This window comes from Lutra lutra, chromosome 11 (genome assembly GCF_902655055.1).
Source record: "Lutra lutra chromosome 11, mLutLut1.2, whole genome shotgun sequence".
Taxonomy (NCBI): domain Eukaryota; kingdom Metazoa; phylum Chordata; class Mammalia; order Carnivora; family Mustelidae; genus Lutra; species Lutra lutra.
In genome coordinates, this window is record NC_062288.1 from 21,936,894 (window position 1) to 21,954,859 (window position 17,966).

The 17,966-nt window shown below is 37.9% G+C and overlaps 2 protein-coding genes across 5 annotated transcripts in view; one reads left to right on the top strand and one right to left on the bottom strand.

Annotated features, from left to right (window-relative positions):
- The window catches only part of FBXL13 (F-box and leucine rich repeat protein 13), a 258,167-nt gene extending 247,598 nt beyond the window's left edge, over positions 1-10,569 (top strand). Inside the window, exon 21 of the mRNA XM_047694145.1 lies at positions 10,253-10,569. Within this exon, the coding sequence (XP_047550101.1) occupies positions 10,253-10,442 (190 nt within the window). The 3' untranslated portion in view covers positions 10,443-10,569. The remainder of the gene's footprint in view (positions 1-10,252) is intronic.
- Positions 1-17,966, bottom strand: part of FAM185A (family with sequence similarity 185 member A) — a 156,246-nt gene that overhangs the window by 84,296 nt on the left and 53,984 nt on the right. The window contains exons 8-9 of one of the 4 annotated variants that reach the window (XR_007121357.1): positions 15,303-16,247; positions 68-83 (exon numbers count right to left, since the gene is read on the bottom strand). The exons of 2 other annotated variants lie outside the window; for them this stretch is intronic. Coding sequence is in view for 1 of the 2 variants with exons in the window: in XM_047694153.1 (XP_047550109.1) it covers positions 16,135-16,247 (113 nt within the window). In the remaining variant the exon portion in view is untranslated. Of the gene's footprint in view, positions 1-67; positions 84-15,298; positions 16,248-17,966 lie in introns of those variants that run through there. One more of the 4 variants, XM_047694153.1, reaches the window with a different exon arrangement.

Here is a 17,966-nt window from a genome sequence, read left to right on the forward strand (position 1 = left end):
ATGTGGGGCTCGAACCCAGGACCTGGGATCATGACCTGAGCCAAAGGCAGCGGCTTAACCCACTGAGCCACCCAGGGGCCCCTCTCCCCATGATTCTTTAGCCTTGCAGTTAATTTAATTTTTTTTTCTTTTTCAATTTTTTTTTCTTCTTCTGCTAAATTATGTTAACTTTTACCCTTTTCTTTTTTAACGTTTTTTTAAAATAGTTTATCTAATATATATATATATTTTTTCCTTTTTATGTTTTTTCTTTATTGGTTTTCTTTTTTTAATTGTTTCTTTTTTTTTTTTTTTTCTTTCTGAACCTCTTTTTATCCCCTTTCTCCCCCCTCACAATTTGGGATCTCTTCTGATTTGGCTAAAGCATATTTTCCTGGGGTTGTTGCCACCCTTTTAGTATTTTACTTGCTCCTTCATATACTCTTATCTGGACAAAATGACAAGGCGGAAAAATTCACCACACACACAAAAAAAAGAACAAGAGGCAGTACCAAAGGTTAAGGACCTAATCAATACAGACATTGGTAATAGGTCAGATCTAGAGTTCAGAATGACGATTCTCAAGGTTCTAGCTGGGCTCGAAAAAGGCATGGAAGATATTAGAGAAACCCTCTCGGGAGATATAAAAGCCCTTTCTGGAGAAATAAAAGAACTAAAATCGAACCAAGTTGAAATCAAAAAAGCTATTAATGAGGTGCAATCAAAAATGGAGGCTCTCACTGCTAGGATAAATGAGGCAGAAGAAAGAATTAGCGATCTAGAAGACCAAATGACAGAGAATAAAGAAGCTGAGCAAAAGAGGGACAAACAGCTACTGGACCACAAGGGGAGAATTCGAGAGATAAGTGACACCATAAGACGAAACAACATTAGAATAATTGGGATTCCAGAAGAAGAGGAAACAGAGAGGGGAGCAGAAGGCATATTGGAGAGAATTATTGGAGAGAATTTCCCCAATATGGCAAAGGGAACAAGCATCAAAATCCAGGAGGTTCAGAGAACCCCCCTCAAAATCAATAAGAATAGGTCCACACCCCGTCACCTAATAGTAAAATTTACAAGTCTTAGTGACAAAGAGAAGATCCTGAAAGCAGCCCGGGAAAAGAAGTCTGTAACATACAATGGTAAAAATATTAGATTGGCAGCAGACTTATCCACAGAGACCTGGCAGGCCAGAAAGAGCTGGCATGATATATTTAGAGTACTAAACGAGAAAAATATGCAGCCAAGAATACTATATACAGCTAGGCTATCATTGAAAATAGACGGAGAGATTAAAAGCTTCCAGGACAAACAAAAACTGAAAGAATTTGCAAATACCAAACCAGCTCTACAGGAAATATTGAAAGGGGTCCTCTAAGCAAAGAGAGACCCTCAAAGTAGTAGATCAGAAAGAAACAGAGACAATATACAATAACAGTCACCTTACAGGCAATACAATGGCACTAAATTAATATCTCTCAATACTTACCCTGAATGTTAATGGGCTAAATGCCCCAATCAAAAGACACAGGGTATCAGAATGGATAAAAAAACAAAACCCATCTATATGTTGCCTACAAGAAACTCATCTTAAACCCGAAGACACCTCCAGATTTAAAGTGAGGGGGTGGAAAAGAATTTACCATGCTAATGGACATCAGAAGAAAGCAGGAGTGGCAATCCTTATAGCAGATCAATTAGATTTTAAGCCAAAGACTATAATAAGAGATGAGGAAGGACACTATATCATACTCAAAGGAACTGTCCAACAAGAAGATCTAACAATTTAAATATCTATGCCCCTAATGTGGGAGCAGCCAACTATATAAAGCAATTAATAACAAAATCAAAGAAACACATCGACAATAATACAATAATAGTAGGGGCCTTTAACACTCCCCTCACTGAAATGGACAGATCATCTGAGCAAAAGATCAACAAGGAAATAAAGGCCTTAAATGACACACTGGACCAGATCATAGATCTATTCAGAACATTTCATCCCAAAGCAACAGAATACACATTCTTCTCTAGTGCACATGAAACATTCTCCAGAATAGATCACATCCTCGGTCCTAAATCAGGTCTCAACTGGTATCAAAAGATTGGGATCATTCCCTGCATATTTTCAGACCACAATGCTCTGAAGCTAGAACTCAATCACAAGAGGACATTTGGAAAGAACCTAAATACATGGAGACTAAACAGCATCCTTCTAAAGAATGAATGGGTCAACCAGTAAAATTAAAGAAGAATTGAAAAAATTCATGGAAACAAATGATAATGAAAACACAATGGTTCAAAATCTGTGGGACACAACAAAGGCAGTCCTGAGAGGAAAATATATAGTGGTACAAGCCTTTCTCAAGAAACAAGAAAGGTCTCAGGTACACAACCTAACCCTACACCTAAAGGAGCTGGAGAAAGAACAAGAAAGAAACCCTAAACCCAGCAGGAGAAGAGAAATCATAAAGATCAGAGCAGAAATCAATGAAATAGAAACCAAAAAAACAATAGAACAAATCAACGAAACTAGGAGCTGGTTCTTTGAAAGAATTAATAAGATTGATAAACCCCTGGCCAGACTTATCAAAAAGAAAAGAGAAAGGACCCAAATAAATAAAATCTTGAATGAAAGAGGAGAGTTCACAACAAACACCAAAGAAATACAGACAATTATAAGAACATACTATGAGCAACTCTACGCCAACAAATTTGACAATCTGGAAGAAATGGATGCATTCCTAGAGACGTATAAACTACCACAACTGAACCAGGAAGAAATGGAAAGCCTGAACAGACCCATAACCAGTAAGGAGATTGAAACAGTCATCAAAAATCTCCAAACAAACAAAAGCCCAGGGCCAGACGGCTTCCCAGGGGAATTCTACCAAACATTTAAAGAAGAACTAATTCCTATTCTCCTGAAACTGTTCCAAAAAATAGAAATGGAAGGAAAACTTCCAAACTCATTTTATGAGGCCAGCATCACCTTGATCCCAAAACCAGACAAGGATCCCATCAAAAAAGAGAACTACAGACCAATATCCTTGATGAAACAGATGCGAAAATTCTCGCCAAAATACTAGCCAATTGGATTCAACAGTACATTAAAAGGATTATTCACCACGACCAAGTGGGATTTATTCCAGGGCTGCAAGGCTGGTTCAACATCCGCAAATCAATCAATGTGATACAACACATTAATAAAAGAAAGAACAAGAACCATATGATACTCTCCATAGATGCTGAAAAAGCATTTGACAAAGTACAGCATCCCTTCCTGATCAAAACTCTTCAAAGTGTAGGGATAGAGGGCACATACCTCAATATTATCAAAGCCATCTATGAAAAACCCACCACAAATATCATTCTCAATGGAGAAAAACTGAAAGCTTTTCCGCTAAGGTCAGGAACACGGCAGGGATGTCCGTTATCACCACTGCTATTCAACATAGTACTAGAAGTCCTAGCCTCAGCAATCAGACAACAAAAGGAAATTAAAGGCATCCAAATTGGCAAAGAAGAAGTCAAACTATCACTCTTCGCAGATGATATGATACTATATGTGGAAAACCCGAAAGACTCCACTCCCAAACTGCTAGAACTTGTACAGGAATTCAGGAAAGTGTCAGGATATAAAATCAATGCACAGAAATCAGTTGCATTTCTCTACACCAACAACAAGACAGAAGAAAGAGAAATTAAGGAGTCCATCCCATTTACAATTGCACCCAAAACTATAAGATACCTAGGAATAAACCCAACCAAAGAGACTAAGAATCTATACACAGAAAACTATAAAGTACTCATGAAAGAAATTGAGGAAGACACAAAGAAATGGAAAAATGTTCCATGCTCCTGGATTGGAAGAATAAATATTGTGAAAATGTCTATGCTACCTAAAGCAATCTACACATTTAATGCAATTCCTATCAAAGTACCATCCATTTTTTTCAAAGAAATGGAACAAATAATCCTAAAATTTATATGGAACCAGAAAAGACCTCGAATAGCCAAAGGAATATTGAAAAAGAAAGCCAAAGTTGGTGGCCTCACAATTCCGGACTTCAAGCTCTATTACAAAGCTGTCATCATCAAGACAGCATGGTACTGGCACAAAAACAGACACATAGATCAATGGAACAGAATAGAGAGCCCAGAAATAGACCCTCAACTCTATGGTCAACTCATCTTCGACAAAGCAGGAAAGAATGTCCAATGGAAAAAAGACAGCCTCTTCAATAAATGGTGTTGGGGAAATTGGACAGCCACATGCAGAAAAATGAAATTGGATCATTTCCTTACACCACACACACGAAAATAGACTCAAAATGGATGAAGGATCTCAATGTGAGAAAGGAATCCATCAAAATCCTTGAGGAGAACACAGGCAGCAACCTCTTCGACGTCAGCCGCAGCAACATCTTCCTAGGAACATCGCCAAAGGCAACGGAAGCAAGGGCAAAAATGAACTATTGGGATTTTATCAAGATCAAAAGCTTTTGCACAGCAAAGGAAACAGTGAACAAAACCAAAAGACAACTGACGGAATGGGAGAAGATATTTGCAAATGACATATCAGATAAAGGGCTAGTGTCCAAAATCTATAAAGAACTTAGCAAACTCAACACCCAAAGAACAAATAATCCAATCAAGAAATGGGCAGAGGACATGAACAGACATTTCTGCAAAGAAGACATCCAGATGGCCAACAGACACATGAAAAAGTGCTCCATATCACTCGGCATCAGGGAAATACAAATCAAAACCACAATGAGATACCACCTCACACCAGTCAGAATGGCTAAAATTAACAAGTCAGGAAATGACAGATGCTGGCGAGGATGCAGAGAAAGGGGAACCCTCCTACACTGTTGGTGGGAATGCAAGCTGGTGCAACCACTCTGGAAAACAGCATGGAGCTTCCTCAAAATGTTGAAAATAGAACTACCCTATGACCCAGCAATTGCACTGCTGGGTATTTACCCTAAAGATACAAACGTAGTGATCCGAAGGGGCACGTGCACCCAAATGTTTATGGCAGCAATGTCTACAATAGCCAAACTATGGAAAGAACCTAGATGTCCATCAACAGACGAATGGATAAAGAAGATTTGGTATATATACACAATGGGATACTATGCAGCCATCAAAAGAAATGAAATCTTGCGATTTGCGGCGACGTGGATGGAACTAGAGGGTATCGTGCTTAGCGAAATAAGTCAATCGGAGAAAGACAACTATCATATGATCTCCCTGATATGAGGGAGAGGAGATGCAACATGGGGGGTTAAGGGGGTAGGAGAAGAGCAAATGAAACAAGATGGGATTGGGAGGGAGACTAACCATAAGTGACTCTTAATCTCACAAAACAAACTGAGGGTTGATGGGGGAAGGGGGGTTGGGAGAAGGGGGATGGGATTATGGACATTGGGGAGGGTATGTGCTATGGTGAGTGCTGTGAAATGTGTAAACCTGGCGATTCGCAGACCTGTACCCCTGGGGATAAAAATATATGTTTATAAAAAATAAAATTAAAAAAAAAACATTTAATGGGATACTTCACAATGTTTCTGACATATCATTTTGAAAATCATGTTCTATATTAACCCAGATAAACCTGTCTCACCAATTAGAGTAATGAATACTAACCTCTACAGCACACTGATTTGGTTCCCAAAGCATCTCCTACAAGATCCAAGGACCTTAAAGACACTTAGGGCAAACCAGAGTGCAAGGGAGTCAAAGGATTCCCTACACACACTAAGAAAGAACACACAGTAATTCCTAACCATGTATTTTCTTTTCAGCATTTCCTAGCTTCCATATATTGACCATACCACGATACCAAACTACTTTAAAAGAGAGAAAGTGAGTGTGTGTGTTCTTTCTGGCAGGAACATTCATTTCTACATTTTCAAGTTTCTGGATACTGTTCAAAAGTGCATACGTCCAAACACATAGCAAAACAGGATGTTTGAAAAAGAACTCAGAGATATTTGTTGGCAGTGACCATGCTGATCTGTCCTGTTGGCCAGGTCCTTAGTGTTAGGAGTCAGTCCTAAAAGGATGGATGCCAAAGGTCCAAGTAAGGTGGTGAGGACGGCGTGTTCAGGGGCTGCGGATTTTCTAAAAGGTGTAGAAAAAGTGGATTAAGGAGTAGTCTACACTGGCATTCAAATTCTAATAAACCCAGATTTTCCCCAGGACAGATTCAGATTTTCAGGTTTTTTTCCCCACTATACCCTTGCTGTGAAACCATACACACTTTAAGATATGCCTTAGAAATAATCTAGACTACAGAAAGCCATTAACCTCCTACTTCCTGGCAGAAGAAGGGAAGGGAAGAAGGGTCTGAGAACTGATCCTTCGCTCCTCTCTGGTCTGTAACCATCATCCCCAATGGTCAGGGGACTCTCGCATGTTTAGTTCCACTGAAGAGGACTATGGGTAGAACAAAGAGCAGTGCTTACCACTAAGAGCTAAGGTAAGGGTGGCATGGAGACAAGAAATAAGGGATCAGCACCCCTAACCCTTGTGTTTTTCAAGGGTCAACTGTATTTCAAAAAGGGAGGACATTTTTCACAGGAATTTTATTACCTGCTTTTGAGAAAAGGAAGGAGGATCCCTCCCTGCCCCAGCAACAATGCACTGCCTGCCACTTGCAGTCAGTGAGAAACTGCCACAACCTCAAACTCTTGTTCTTCTCCAATAAACTTTTGTTGAAAACAGCCCTCCCCAATTTCCTCTGAAAACATTACAAAAGCTGAGCTTCCCTTTTGGACTTACCTATGGTTTACCATACATTGCTTGTCCTGAACTACAATTCTTCTGTTATTCCCAAATAAACTTATTTTTTATCTTAAATAAAACTGCTCTTGCTCTGCTTAAAGTTAACAGCATAAACCATGGAGTACATCCCCCATGGGTAGTGCTCAACATGAAACTCATTTTGATTCTGTCCCACTGCATTGCATTTAATGAGTAGTCTTCCCTATTCATTCCCTATTTTTCTTGTCTATATTGAGGATTTCGTATCCCCAACTCTCTTGTTTTATTTTTTTCCTCAAACTCCCATTATTTGTCCTAATTATCTTCGCATTTACCGGAGCTTGTAGCTTGTAGTATGACCCATTATTTAAATGTTACTAAATTTAGCATTAAGAGTACTTATCATCCTATGGCTTATCACACCTCTCAAGAACTGTTGCTCTTCTGAGGCCAGTGGTTACATATTCTTTGGTGAATTACTTACAAATCTTTTACTCCCCAAACTCATCAGTTTCCTAAAGGTCAAGACCATTATTGCCTGTAATTGTACTGGTCTTGTCATCTGTGACACTGAATCATAATCAACAACTGTGAACTACTGTACGTGTGTCCAGAGCTCTGCTATTTTGGGAGGCAGGGGGCTAAGAGGGTGCTGGGAATAGCAACCTATGAATGCCTCAAACAAACCTGCAGAAGAGAGCAAAAAGGGCTTCCCTTGGTGTAAACTGCTGAAAATATCTTGTTTTCCTTGTCATTGAAGATGTCAATGAAGAAATGGAATACACCCTTAAATAACTTATTACCTTCTCAAACAAAAGGAAAATAATAAAGCTTAAAATGACAAACAATTAATGCCATGAAACTATGTATTGGAAAATAATTAACTCCATGATCAACTTCCTATAGAATTCAGAGGAGGAAGGGATTGGGGTTGGGTCTTTACAAGAGGCTGGATTGGTTTGAAGTTTTGAAAGACTGATTGAGTTTAAATAGGCAGACATGGGGTGAAGGGTAAGTAACGATGAAGCTCTGTTGCCTAGGGTAGTGTTTTATATTTGAAACTGATGCAAATATTTTATGCTTCAGGTTCCCTCAACACTTGGTATTATGTTGCAGTAAGTACTCAAGGGAAAACAATCTCATGGAAAACACCCTCAAAAACATGGCAATCTCAACTCCATAGAATTGGAAAGCAAGAATAATCTTCAGAAGAAAATGGGGGAGAGCTAAAGATATAACACTATTATTACTGCGTAATGATGTCCTACTTAGAGGACATATAAAGATCATATAAGAAGTTTCAAATGTATGACCACACTTAAAAAAAATTAAAACATTAACAATGCAAAACTCCATCTTTGACCATAAACTTATCATTTTCAAATTTGAGAATAAGTACTTCTCTAAAGAGAAGACACTTGTTTGTCAAGTTTTAGTTCATAGGATTGGTGGCTCAGAACTAGAAATTTATATAATTTGCTTTTACTCACATGGTTCTTTAAACGTGTGGGTTTTTGTTTTGTTTTGTTTTTAGTTTATTATTATGTGATGGCAATTATATATGCCAAAAGCAATGTGGTAAGAGATGGAATTAGCAATGCTATGGTTGTCTCCCTTTTGAGTTTGGTTATAATTTAATACATCTGAAACTTGGTTCAAATGAAATAGCATTTTAAACAACTGAGGCATCTCAGCCTTTTCCAATTTCATTGTGCTGCCTGAACTCATATAGCCATTGAGCACAAATTTAACTCAAAGCACTTGGTAATATCATCTTCTTTATCAATGACTATTTCCAGAAGTTTGCAATTAATAACTCAACGTAATATATGGTAATAGTCAATTACTCATTTTTTTTTTAAAGTACTGAGCTCAACATTCAAACCAACTTCCTAGAAAAATGGCACTGTTCTACCTTTGAAAAGGCACTTTCAAGTTAGATATACTGTTGTTTTCTGAGGCCGTGATATTGTGATTTTATGAGAAATATATTTTGGTCATTTAGATGATCAATATATATTTGGTCTTCCTTCATGGTTCCCAGCTCACATCTCCCAAAACCCTTGAAATTTCCTGGTCAGTAAGAGCAATGAGAGCATCTTTGTCATAATTTTCGGTCTTGTACCCCATTCCTGAAGTCAGTTTAGAGACATAAAGGTTAAATAGGTGCCTTGTTATTTATAACAAACTCCTTTCCACCACAATTGGGTTTATGTTAATGAAGTGACTTTTGGAAAGCACCTTCAGATGGAAGTTGGTTGCTAGGGAAACCAACCATAAACAGAGGGGTGGAACTTTCAGTCTCTCCCTCTGATTTCCTGGGAGGGGAGATTAAATCAATCACCAATGAGCAATGATTTCATCAAACATGTTCATATAATGAAGCCTCCATAAACTCTTCACGGGACAGGGTTTAGACAGCTTCCGGTTGGTTAATGTGCATAGATTTGGGGAGTGGTGCATCTGGAGAGGGCATACCCTTTCCCCACTCCCTGTCCTATATATCTCTTCCATCTGGCTAACCCTGAGTTACACCTTTTATAATACGATCCAGTAAGCAAAATGTTTCTCCGAGTTCTGTGAACAACTCTAGCAAATTACTCAAACCCAAGAAGGGCGGGGGTTGGGGTGGGGGGAGTTGTTGGAACTTCTGCTCTATAGCTGGTCAGTCAGACGCCTGATCACCAACCAGGACGCGATTGGTATCTAAAGTGGAGGGCAGTCTAGTGAGACTGAGCCTTTAACCTGTGGTATCCGGTGTTGTCTCTGGGTAGGTAGTGTCAGAATTGAGTTGAATCGTAAGACATCCAGCTGCTAAGAAAAACTTGGGGGTGGAAACCCCCCTGCCCCATCTTAAAATGGGTCCAGAACGACTTTTAGATGCTTTTTTTGCTTTCTTCCTTACTTCCTAAGAAAGAAAGTAATTGTATTTTTAATCATTTTGGTCACTGACACCTTTGCAAGTTTGATGAAAGTTACAAACCCTCTCCTCAGAAAAATGTATATTAGATACAAAACTGCATCAATTTTCAGGGACTTCATGGATCACCCTGAAGTTCATCCATGTATCCAACAGGGATCTGTGGACTCTGGGTTAAGAGTTCCTGCATGAGGAGAGTTCACAGTTTGGGTGGTTAGGGTACTCCCTCACCAAAGAAACTGGAAATTCCAGGGAGAACGCTCATTCAAGGGCACTACAGAGTACCCTCGGTGTTTCCACTCCATTGCCATGCATAGTTTCCTTACCCATTCTCTGAGTCTGTTAATCTCTGAACTGGCTCAACCAGAGGGCTACTGAGCTACTTAAGCTTTGGGACCCTGAATATTTGCATATAACTATATAACTACCCTTACCCTCCCTCTCAGGATTGCAAGAGAGCTGTGACATTCATTCGACTTGTGACAGTTCTGTAATTCCAAATTTGCTCTAGTTTGAAAAAATTCTGCATTAGGAATTATTCCTGCAACTGTCTAACGTGAATCACTATTATTGCAGGGAGGCAGCGAAGAGAATGTCGTCTATAGTTCAGCAGCAGGAATATAACCCTAGTGACCCTCCGTTTTGGTTTGGCTATGACTATGAAGGCAAGCCCCTTAAAAAACAAAATGAGGAAACGCCACTTAAAGGAGATGAAGAAGTCATACTGACAGAGTCAACACACAATAGTGAAGAGGAACTAGCATGACCTTCAGCCTCAAGCAGGAAGAAGAAAAAAAATCTAGAACTTGATAACTTCATCTGATACAAGTATTTTTACCAGTGGGATCGCAACAGTGTAAACAAGCAGCAAACCATCTCCTGATTTTTTTAGTCCAACTACAGATATTTCTAAATACATTATTAGTTCTTCTAATTGGTTTAATCATGATTTTTAAAAGCCAGATCAAGTATTGCTATTATGAAATTTTCCCACTTAAATTTATGTTAATCAAATAGTTGTGATGAGATTACCAAATCCAAGGTTACAGTTGTATAAAACAACCCTGAGAGATTTAACTTTTTTTTGTTTTGTTTTGTTTTTTTAAAGATTTTATTTATTTATTTGACAGACAAAGATCACAAGCAGGCAGAGAGAGAGAGAGAGAGAGAGAGAGAGAGAGGAGGAGGAGGCAGGCTTCCCACTGAGCAGAGAGCCCGATATGGGGCTCGATCCCAGGACCCTGGGATCATGACCCGAGCCTAAGGCAGAGGCTTTAACCCACTGAGCCACCCAGGCACCCCGAGATGTAACGTTTTTAATAAGGAATTTAGAAGCTTTTCTTTACAAAAGAAAGCAGAGTTGGTCATATGAGTCAGTGTAAGAGTTTGAGCCAGGGCAATGATTTTAAGAATCTGTGACGATATAAAAAGTATAGACTTACATTTTTTAACAGAAACAAGGCTTTCTTGTTATTTCCAGATAAGTAACAATAAGAACTAAATGCCATTTGACCCTAGACTCACCTCTACATTTGACTTAACAGTCAGGGATAAATTAAATGAAACATGAACTACCTGTGAATTGACAGGAAGTCTGCAATGTTTCAGAAAGGTCTCTTTTTAATCACATTGGCACTACGGAGGAATTTTAAAAACTATGCTATGTCAAAAAAGGTGCTCTCCCTACTTTATGCTAAGAGGTATGAGTTATTGTGTACCTCCTTGTTATTTTTAATAAGCTTTCATCTATGGATTTTTACCACTCTGGGAAAAGATAATAACTACAGAATTCAAATGATTACAGGCTAGTATTATCATTATTGGATATTATCTGATACTACTGTTGATAGGGTCCAGGAAAAAGCCCAGCTCTGTTCTGACTGCCACAAACAAGCTGTGTTGGTAATATTGGATAATTCTTTTAACCTTTCTATTTTCTCCATTACTTATCTTTTTTTTTAAAAAGTTTAATTCCTGTGTAGTTAACATATAGTGTTATCTTAGTTTTAGGTATACAATATACTGATTCAATAATTCCATATATTACGAAGTGCTCATTATGGCAAGTGTACTCTTAATTCCCTTCACCTATTTCACCCATCCCCCCACCTACCTCCACTCTGGTAACCATCAGTTTGTTCTTTATAGTTAAGAGTCTGTTTTTACATTTGTCTTTTTTCTTTGTTCATTTGTTTCTTAAATTCCACATATGAATGAAATCATATGGTGTTTGTCTTTCTCTGACCTATTTCACTTAGCATAATACTCTCTAGCTCCTGGGGTGTGTGGGTGGCTCAGCAGGTTAAATGATCCTGGGGTCCTAGGATGGCACCCTGTGTGGCACCCTGCTCAGCAGGAAGTCTGCTTTTCCCTCTCCCTCTGCCTCTCCCCCGGCTTGCGCTCTCTCTCAAATGAATAAAATCTTAAACCTCCCCCACAAAAGGCACCCTTAAAACTCTCTAGCTCCAATCATGTTGCAAATGATTAAATTTCATTCTTTTTATGGCTGAATAATACTCCATTGAATATATATATTCCACATCTTCTTTATTCATTCATCTGTTAATGGACATTTGGGTTGCTTCCATAATTTAGCTATTGTAAATAATGCTGCACTAAACATAAGGATGTATATATCCTTTAGAATTAGCGTTTTCATATTCTTTGGGTAAATACATGAGTGTGATTGCTGGATCATATGGTAGCTCTATTTTTAGTTTTTTAAAAGATTTTATTTATTAGAGAGAGCGAGCACAGGCAGAGGGAGAAGCAGGCTCCTCACCGAGTCAGGGGCCCGAAAGGGGACTCAGTCCCAGCTGAGCAGAAGGCAGACACTTAACTGACTGAGCCATGCAGGCGTCACTATTTTTAACTTTTTGAGGAATTTCTGCACTGTCTTCCACAGTGCCTGTACCAGTTCGCATTCCCACTGACAGTGCAAGAGAGTTCCTTTTTCTCTATATCCTCACCACTTATTGCTGTTTCTTGTTTTTTATTTTAGCCATTCCAACAGGTATAAGGTGATATCTCATTGTGGTTTTAATTTGCATTTCCCTGATAATGATGCTGAATGTCTTCTCACGTTGTCTGTTGGTCATCTATATGCCTTATTTGGAGACGTGTCTGTTCATGTCTTCTGTCCATTTTTTAATTGGATTATTTGGCTTTTTGGTGTTGAGTTGTAGAAGTTCTCTACATATTTTGGATATTAATCCTTTATCAGATGTCATTTCAAGTATCTTCTCCCATTTAGTAGGTTGCCTTTTAGTTTTGTTGGTTGTTTCCTTTGCTATGCAGCTTTTTATTTTGGTGTAGTCCAATATATTTTCTTTTCTTTCCCTTGCCTCAGGAGACATCCTAGAAAGATGTTGTTACAGCCAGTGTCAGAGAAATTACTGCTTGTGCTCTTCTAGGATTTTCATGGTTTCAGGTTTCACATTTAGGTCCTTAATCCATTCTGAATTTATTTTGTGTATGGTGCAGGAAAGTGGTCCAGTTTTCTCAACACCATTTATTGAAGAGACTATCTTTTTCTCATTGCATACTTTTGCCTCCTTTATCGAAGACTGACCATATAATTGTGTATTTATTTCTGGTCTTTCTATCTGTTTATTTTTGTGCCAGTATAATACTGTTCTGATTACTGCAGCTTTGTAAAATAATTTGAAATCTGGAATTCTGATACATCCAGTTTTGTTTTTCTTTTTCAAGACTGCTTTGGCTATTCAGGGTCTACTTTGGTTCCATACAAATTTTAGGATTTGTATGGATTTTATTTTTTTTTTTAAAGATTTTATTTGTTTATTTGACAGAGAGAGATCACAAGTAGACAGAGAGGCAGGCAGAGAGAGAGAGAGAGAGAGAGGGAAGCAGGCTCCCCGCTGAGCAGAGAGCCCGATGCGGGACTCGATCCCAGGACCCCGAGATCATGACCTGAGCTGAAGGCAGCGGCCCAACCCACTGAGCTACCCAGGCACCCTGTATGGATTTATTTTTAATAGTTTATTATTATTTTTATTTATTTATTATTTATTTTTAATAGTTTATTCTATAAAAAAATATTTTTAGGATTGCTTGTTCTGTGAAAAATGCTTTTGGTCCTTATCTCTTAAGTGAAATTAGTCACTGTCTTCTTGTATCCCACAAATCTGAAATAAGGATAAACTCAAGGTAAAGAATATGAGTAATTTTGAAAAATTTAAAATAGGCTACACAAGGTATTGTTATAAGGTTTTCTGCATTAACTAAATGCTTTTAATAATTCTCCCCCTTTAAGGTTGATTTTGAAAGAGTTTTTAAATAAGGTAGTATTACTTAGCTGTAGAATGGTTGCTAGAACCATAGAAGTGGATAGCAGGGGAATCAGCTGAGTAGGAAATTTTCAGACCTGAGCCAAGGAACTTAAGATGACTTAATAGGGTAATTTTTAACTAAATCTAGAGATTTCTGGAAGCTGCAGAAAAACTGGCTTCTGATCCCTAAGTGTTTCAAGCACACAACTGGAGAGACCTATAAAAGAGACAACTGCTTTCTAAAGGAATAAAACCTACTTGGGGTAGATCAAGGGTAAGGAGAAAGATACCCTGTTATGTTCCCTAGAAACCAAGCAGGGGGTTTGGTATTTAACTGTCAAAGCTTGCTCCAAAACTCTTTGAGAAAGATCCTCTTTTAAACAAAGACAGGAGACACATTTGTTCTTTATGAAAATACAAATTTTATAACTATAAAAATGAAAGAAAAGGGGTAGATGTTAGAAAAGGTGAGCTAAAAGGTTACCAAGAAGCAGAATGAACATGTGGAGAAATCTTCAAGTTTTCAGTGCAAAGCACTCAAAACATCGAAAATATTATTTAGGTCTTCAGCTCTTAAGCATTTGCTATCCATGGGTGAATATTCAAGAGACCAAAATATGGCAGCTTATCCTTTCTGTTTGGACTTGACTATGTGATTCAAATATGTACAATTCTTTTAATAATTTTAAATACAATTTATAGCTGTTATGTTCATGACCTTTCTGGCTGCTGTTGACTAATTTCATAAACTTTACTTTTAGTCATGAAGATATTTATATAATTGCATGAGGGTGAAAGTGATTATAAAAACTGCCTCACTGCCTTGCAGTTTCCTCTACTTAATAATTTAGCACACATACACTATAACCACATCAAACATACTAACATGAATATTGTCCCAACTTCTATAAATTATGATTTCATGAAGATTGAACTAAAGGAGACTTTGAGATATTCCACAAAGTTTACTTTTTGTTTTGTAACTATAAAGTTAAAAATAGAGCTCTAAATAAAATATTAACAGAGATTATTATAAATCATAGTATTTGAGAAGGTTTATTAGAAAGCATTGTTTAAGAACTGATTTATCTTAATCATAAAAGACATAATCCAAAAGATAGGACTATTTAGTCTTATATAAGTTAAATGTCCCAGAAGTAGACAGGTTTGAAAGAGAATTCAGGAAATACCTTTATACAGTACACTTGTTAAAGTGAAAATCAATCTTCATTGTGAAAAATCGCTGATTGTTTCTCCTCTTCCCAATGCATTATATCTTAAATTACACCAAAAAAAAAGAAAGAAAGAAAAGAAATCAGTAGTAAATGCATCACATTTTAGATGTTTTTATTCACAGCTTAAATTTACACTGTCATAAGAGGTTCTAAGTAGCAAACATGTTATGAGAGCTGTGGTGCAAGACATTCTAAGACAACTTCTCCCCATTACCTATGCCTTTGTATAATCTCTTTCTCCTGAGTGTAAACAGAAATTATAAATATGAGGAGATAGCACTCCCATAATTATGTTACATTATACAGCAAAACAAAGATGATTCTGGGCAGGCTTGATCAAATCAAGTTAAGCCCTTTAAAAGCAGTTACTCCAGCTGGCTGCGGAAGAGGTCAGACATACAAAGTACCAGAAACATCCGAATGCATCATTGCTGGCTTAAAGATGGAGAGGGCCACATGAGAAGGAATGCAAATGGCCTGTACAAGCTTAGAGAGATCACTGATGGACAGCAAGAAAACAGAGACCTCAGTAATAGTCAGAGGGAACTGGATCTTGCCAATATAAACAGACTTGAAAGTAGACTTCCCTGCCCAGAGCATCTAGATGAGAACACAGCCTGGGTAATGCCGAGTCCAGCCCTGTCCACCCTGAGCAGAGAGCCTAGCCATGCAGGTCTCTTGACCTACAGAACTGTGAGCTAAAAGTAAGTGTGACTTTAAGACGGTAAGTTTGTGGTAATTTCATTACAGAGCAATAGGAAACAAATATAATAGCTAAATACAAATTTTGAAAAGGCCTCCACAAGACAATTCACCAGTATTCATTCCAATTTGTTGTTTTCAGCATTTATATGAACTGTGGTGTTTGCATTTTTATAGTCACAGATCTGCTAATCATTGCTAAAAATTATAAATACAATTCAAATCATTCTCAGTCCTGCAGTTTTAGGGACTGAAACCAGCTTTGACTTCTAAGATTTACAGTGCCTTCTGGTGCATCAGCCTTAATCCATTTTTCATGTTTGCTTGCTTGATTCGTGAGCCCTGAAACACAAAATTGCATAGTTATATCTTCATTGACAAGAGCAGTATTTGACTACAAGATCCTAACCACACATCTCTGAAACTGAAAAATACTTTGTAACAGCAAAAGTCTTAGAAAAGATAATCTGAGTTGGGAGAGTTGCAAAGAGGTTACCTGGGCTTGTTCCCTCTTTTCATTCTCTCAGAACAACTGAAAGGGAAGCTACTCTTTGTTTTTGGGTTTTTGTGGGTCTTTTTGGTATGCCGGTTTTAAAGAGGTTTAAGTACAACTGACAAACTCTAAGTGCTTAACATATGCAATACAGTAAGGTCTGACATATGTGAAACCATCTCTTCAATCAAAATAATGATTATATCCATCACTCTTACAAGTTGCCTCGTACTCCTTTGTCAGCTCTTCCTCCTGTCCCTTCCCTGCCTGTCACCTCCAGACAGTCCCCCACAACATCCTAAACACTGATCTACTTTGTGTCACTACAGATTAGTCGCATTTTCTAAAATTTTAATGAGTGGAATAAAACCATATGTGTGTGTGTGTGTATGTATATGTATGTGTGTATATATATACACACATACATAACCATATACATATATACATGTATGTATGTATATATAAAGTCTAGGTGCTTTCACTCAGCATAATCATTTTGAGGTTCATTCACACTCTGGCAGGTATCAGGTAGTTTCCTGACACACATGCTGATCAGTACTTTGCTGAATGCTCTCAGGCACCCTGTGCAGCTCCCTCCTCTCTTGAATTCTCTCTTGGGAAATCTAGCAGTCCTAGTTTCCCCAGACACTTAGTCACTTCCTTGTCAGCAGTCTGTTGGGCTCTGTCTGTATTACCCCTTCCTGCCTGCACCGTGGAAACTCCCTCCAGGTAATATGCTGTAGCAGGCATAGAGCTCACCTGGTTCATTTCCCATCTCTCTTCTAGTTCCAAGTTTTTTTCTTTCAATCAAGGTAATTAAGGTGTTACATGTCCTCTTAAGCTCCATTGCCATTCTGGATTTAAGAGACCAGTTAAATCTGAACTGAAAAGACTTGTGAATACACTGTCTCAATTCTTCATACACATTTTCTTTGCTGACTCCAAGCACAAAAATCAGGAAACAATTCTTTTCTTTAGTATAGCTTTTTCCTTTGTTAGTACCATGTGATGTTCCTAGCTGATGAAAAGGTGCTTTGTACCATCCAGTCTTCCTGTCAAGTGCTTCTTTGATACACATTCTTCTCTGAGTTCTTGCCTCTCCTTTCATCTGAGTCATAATCTCGTCTAGCTATGTTTTAGAGTTAATTGCATCTTTCAAGTATCCAATGACTTCCTCTGGAGTTTTTCTTTCCACTTCTCTTGCTGTATTTCAATGTATTAGAATTATTTATGTATTCTCTACTTTAGAATTATTACTCTATATTATTATTATATACTATTGTTACTCTATTTCTCAGTAAACTGGTTAAATCTCATTCCTTTTGGTAAATCCATGTATTAGGAATGTAAAAACAAACAAACAAAAAAACAAACAACAAACCACACACACACACACACACACACACACACACACACACCAAAACCCCACAAAGAACAAAAAACCATCCCAAGCCCAAATGGTGTCATTTAGGCCAAGTTCCCAAACAGGTGTTTAATACAAAATCTAATTGCAGTTTCAAACTCCCCCAGAAATATAGTCTTAGCTGGTCCATCAGGAATTTTTCAGT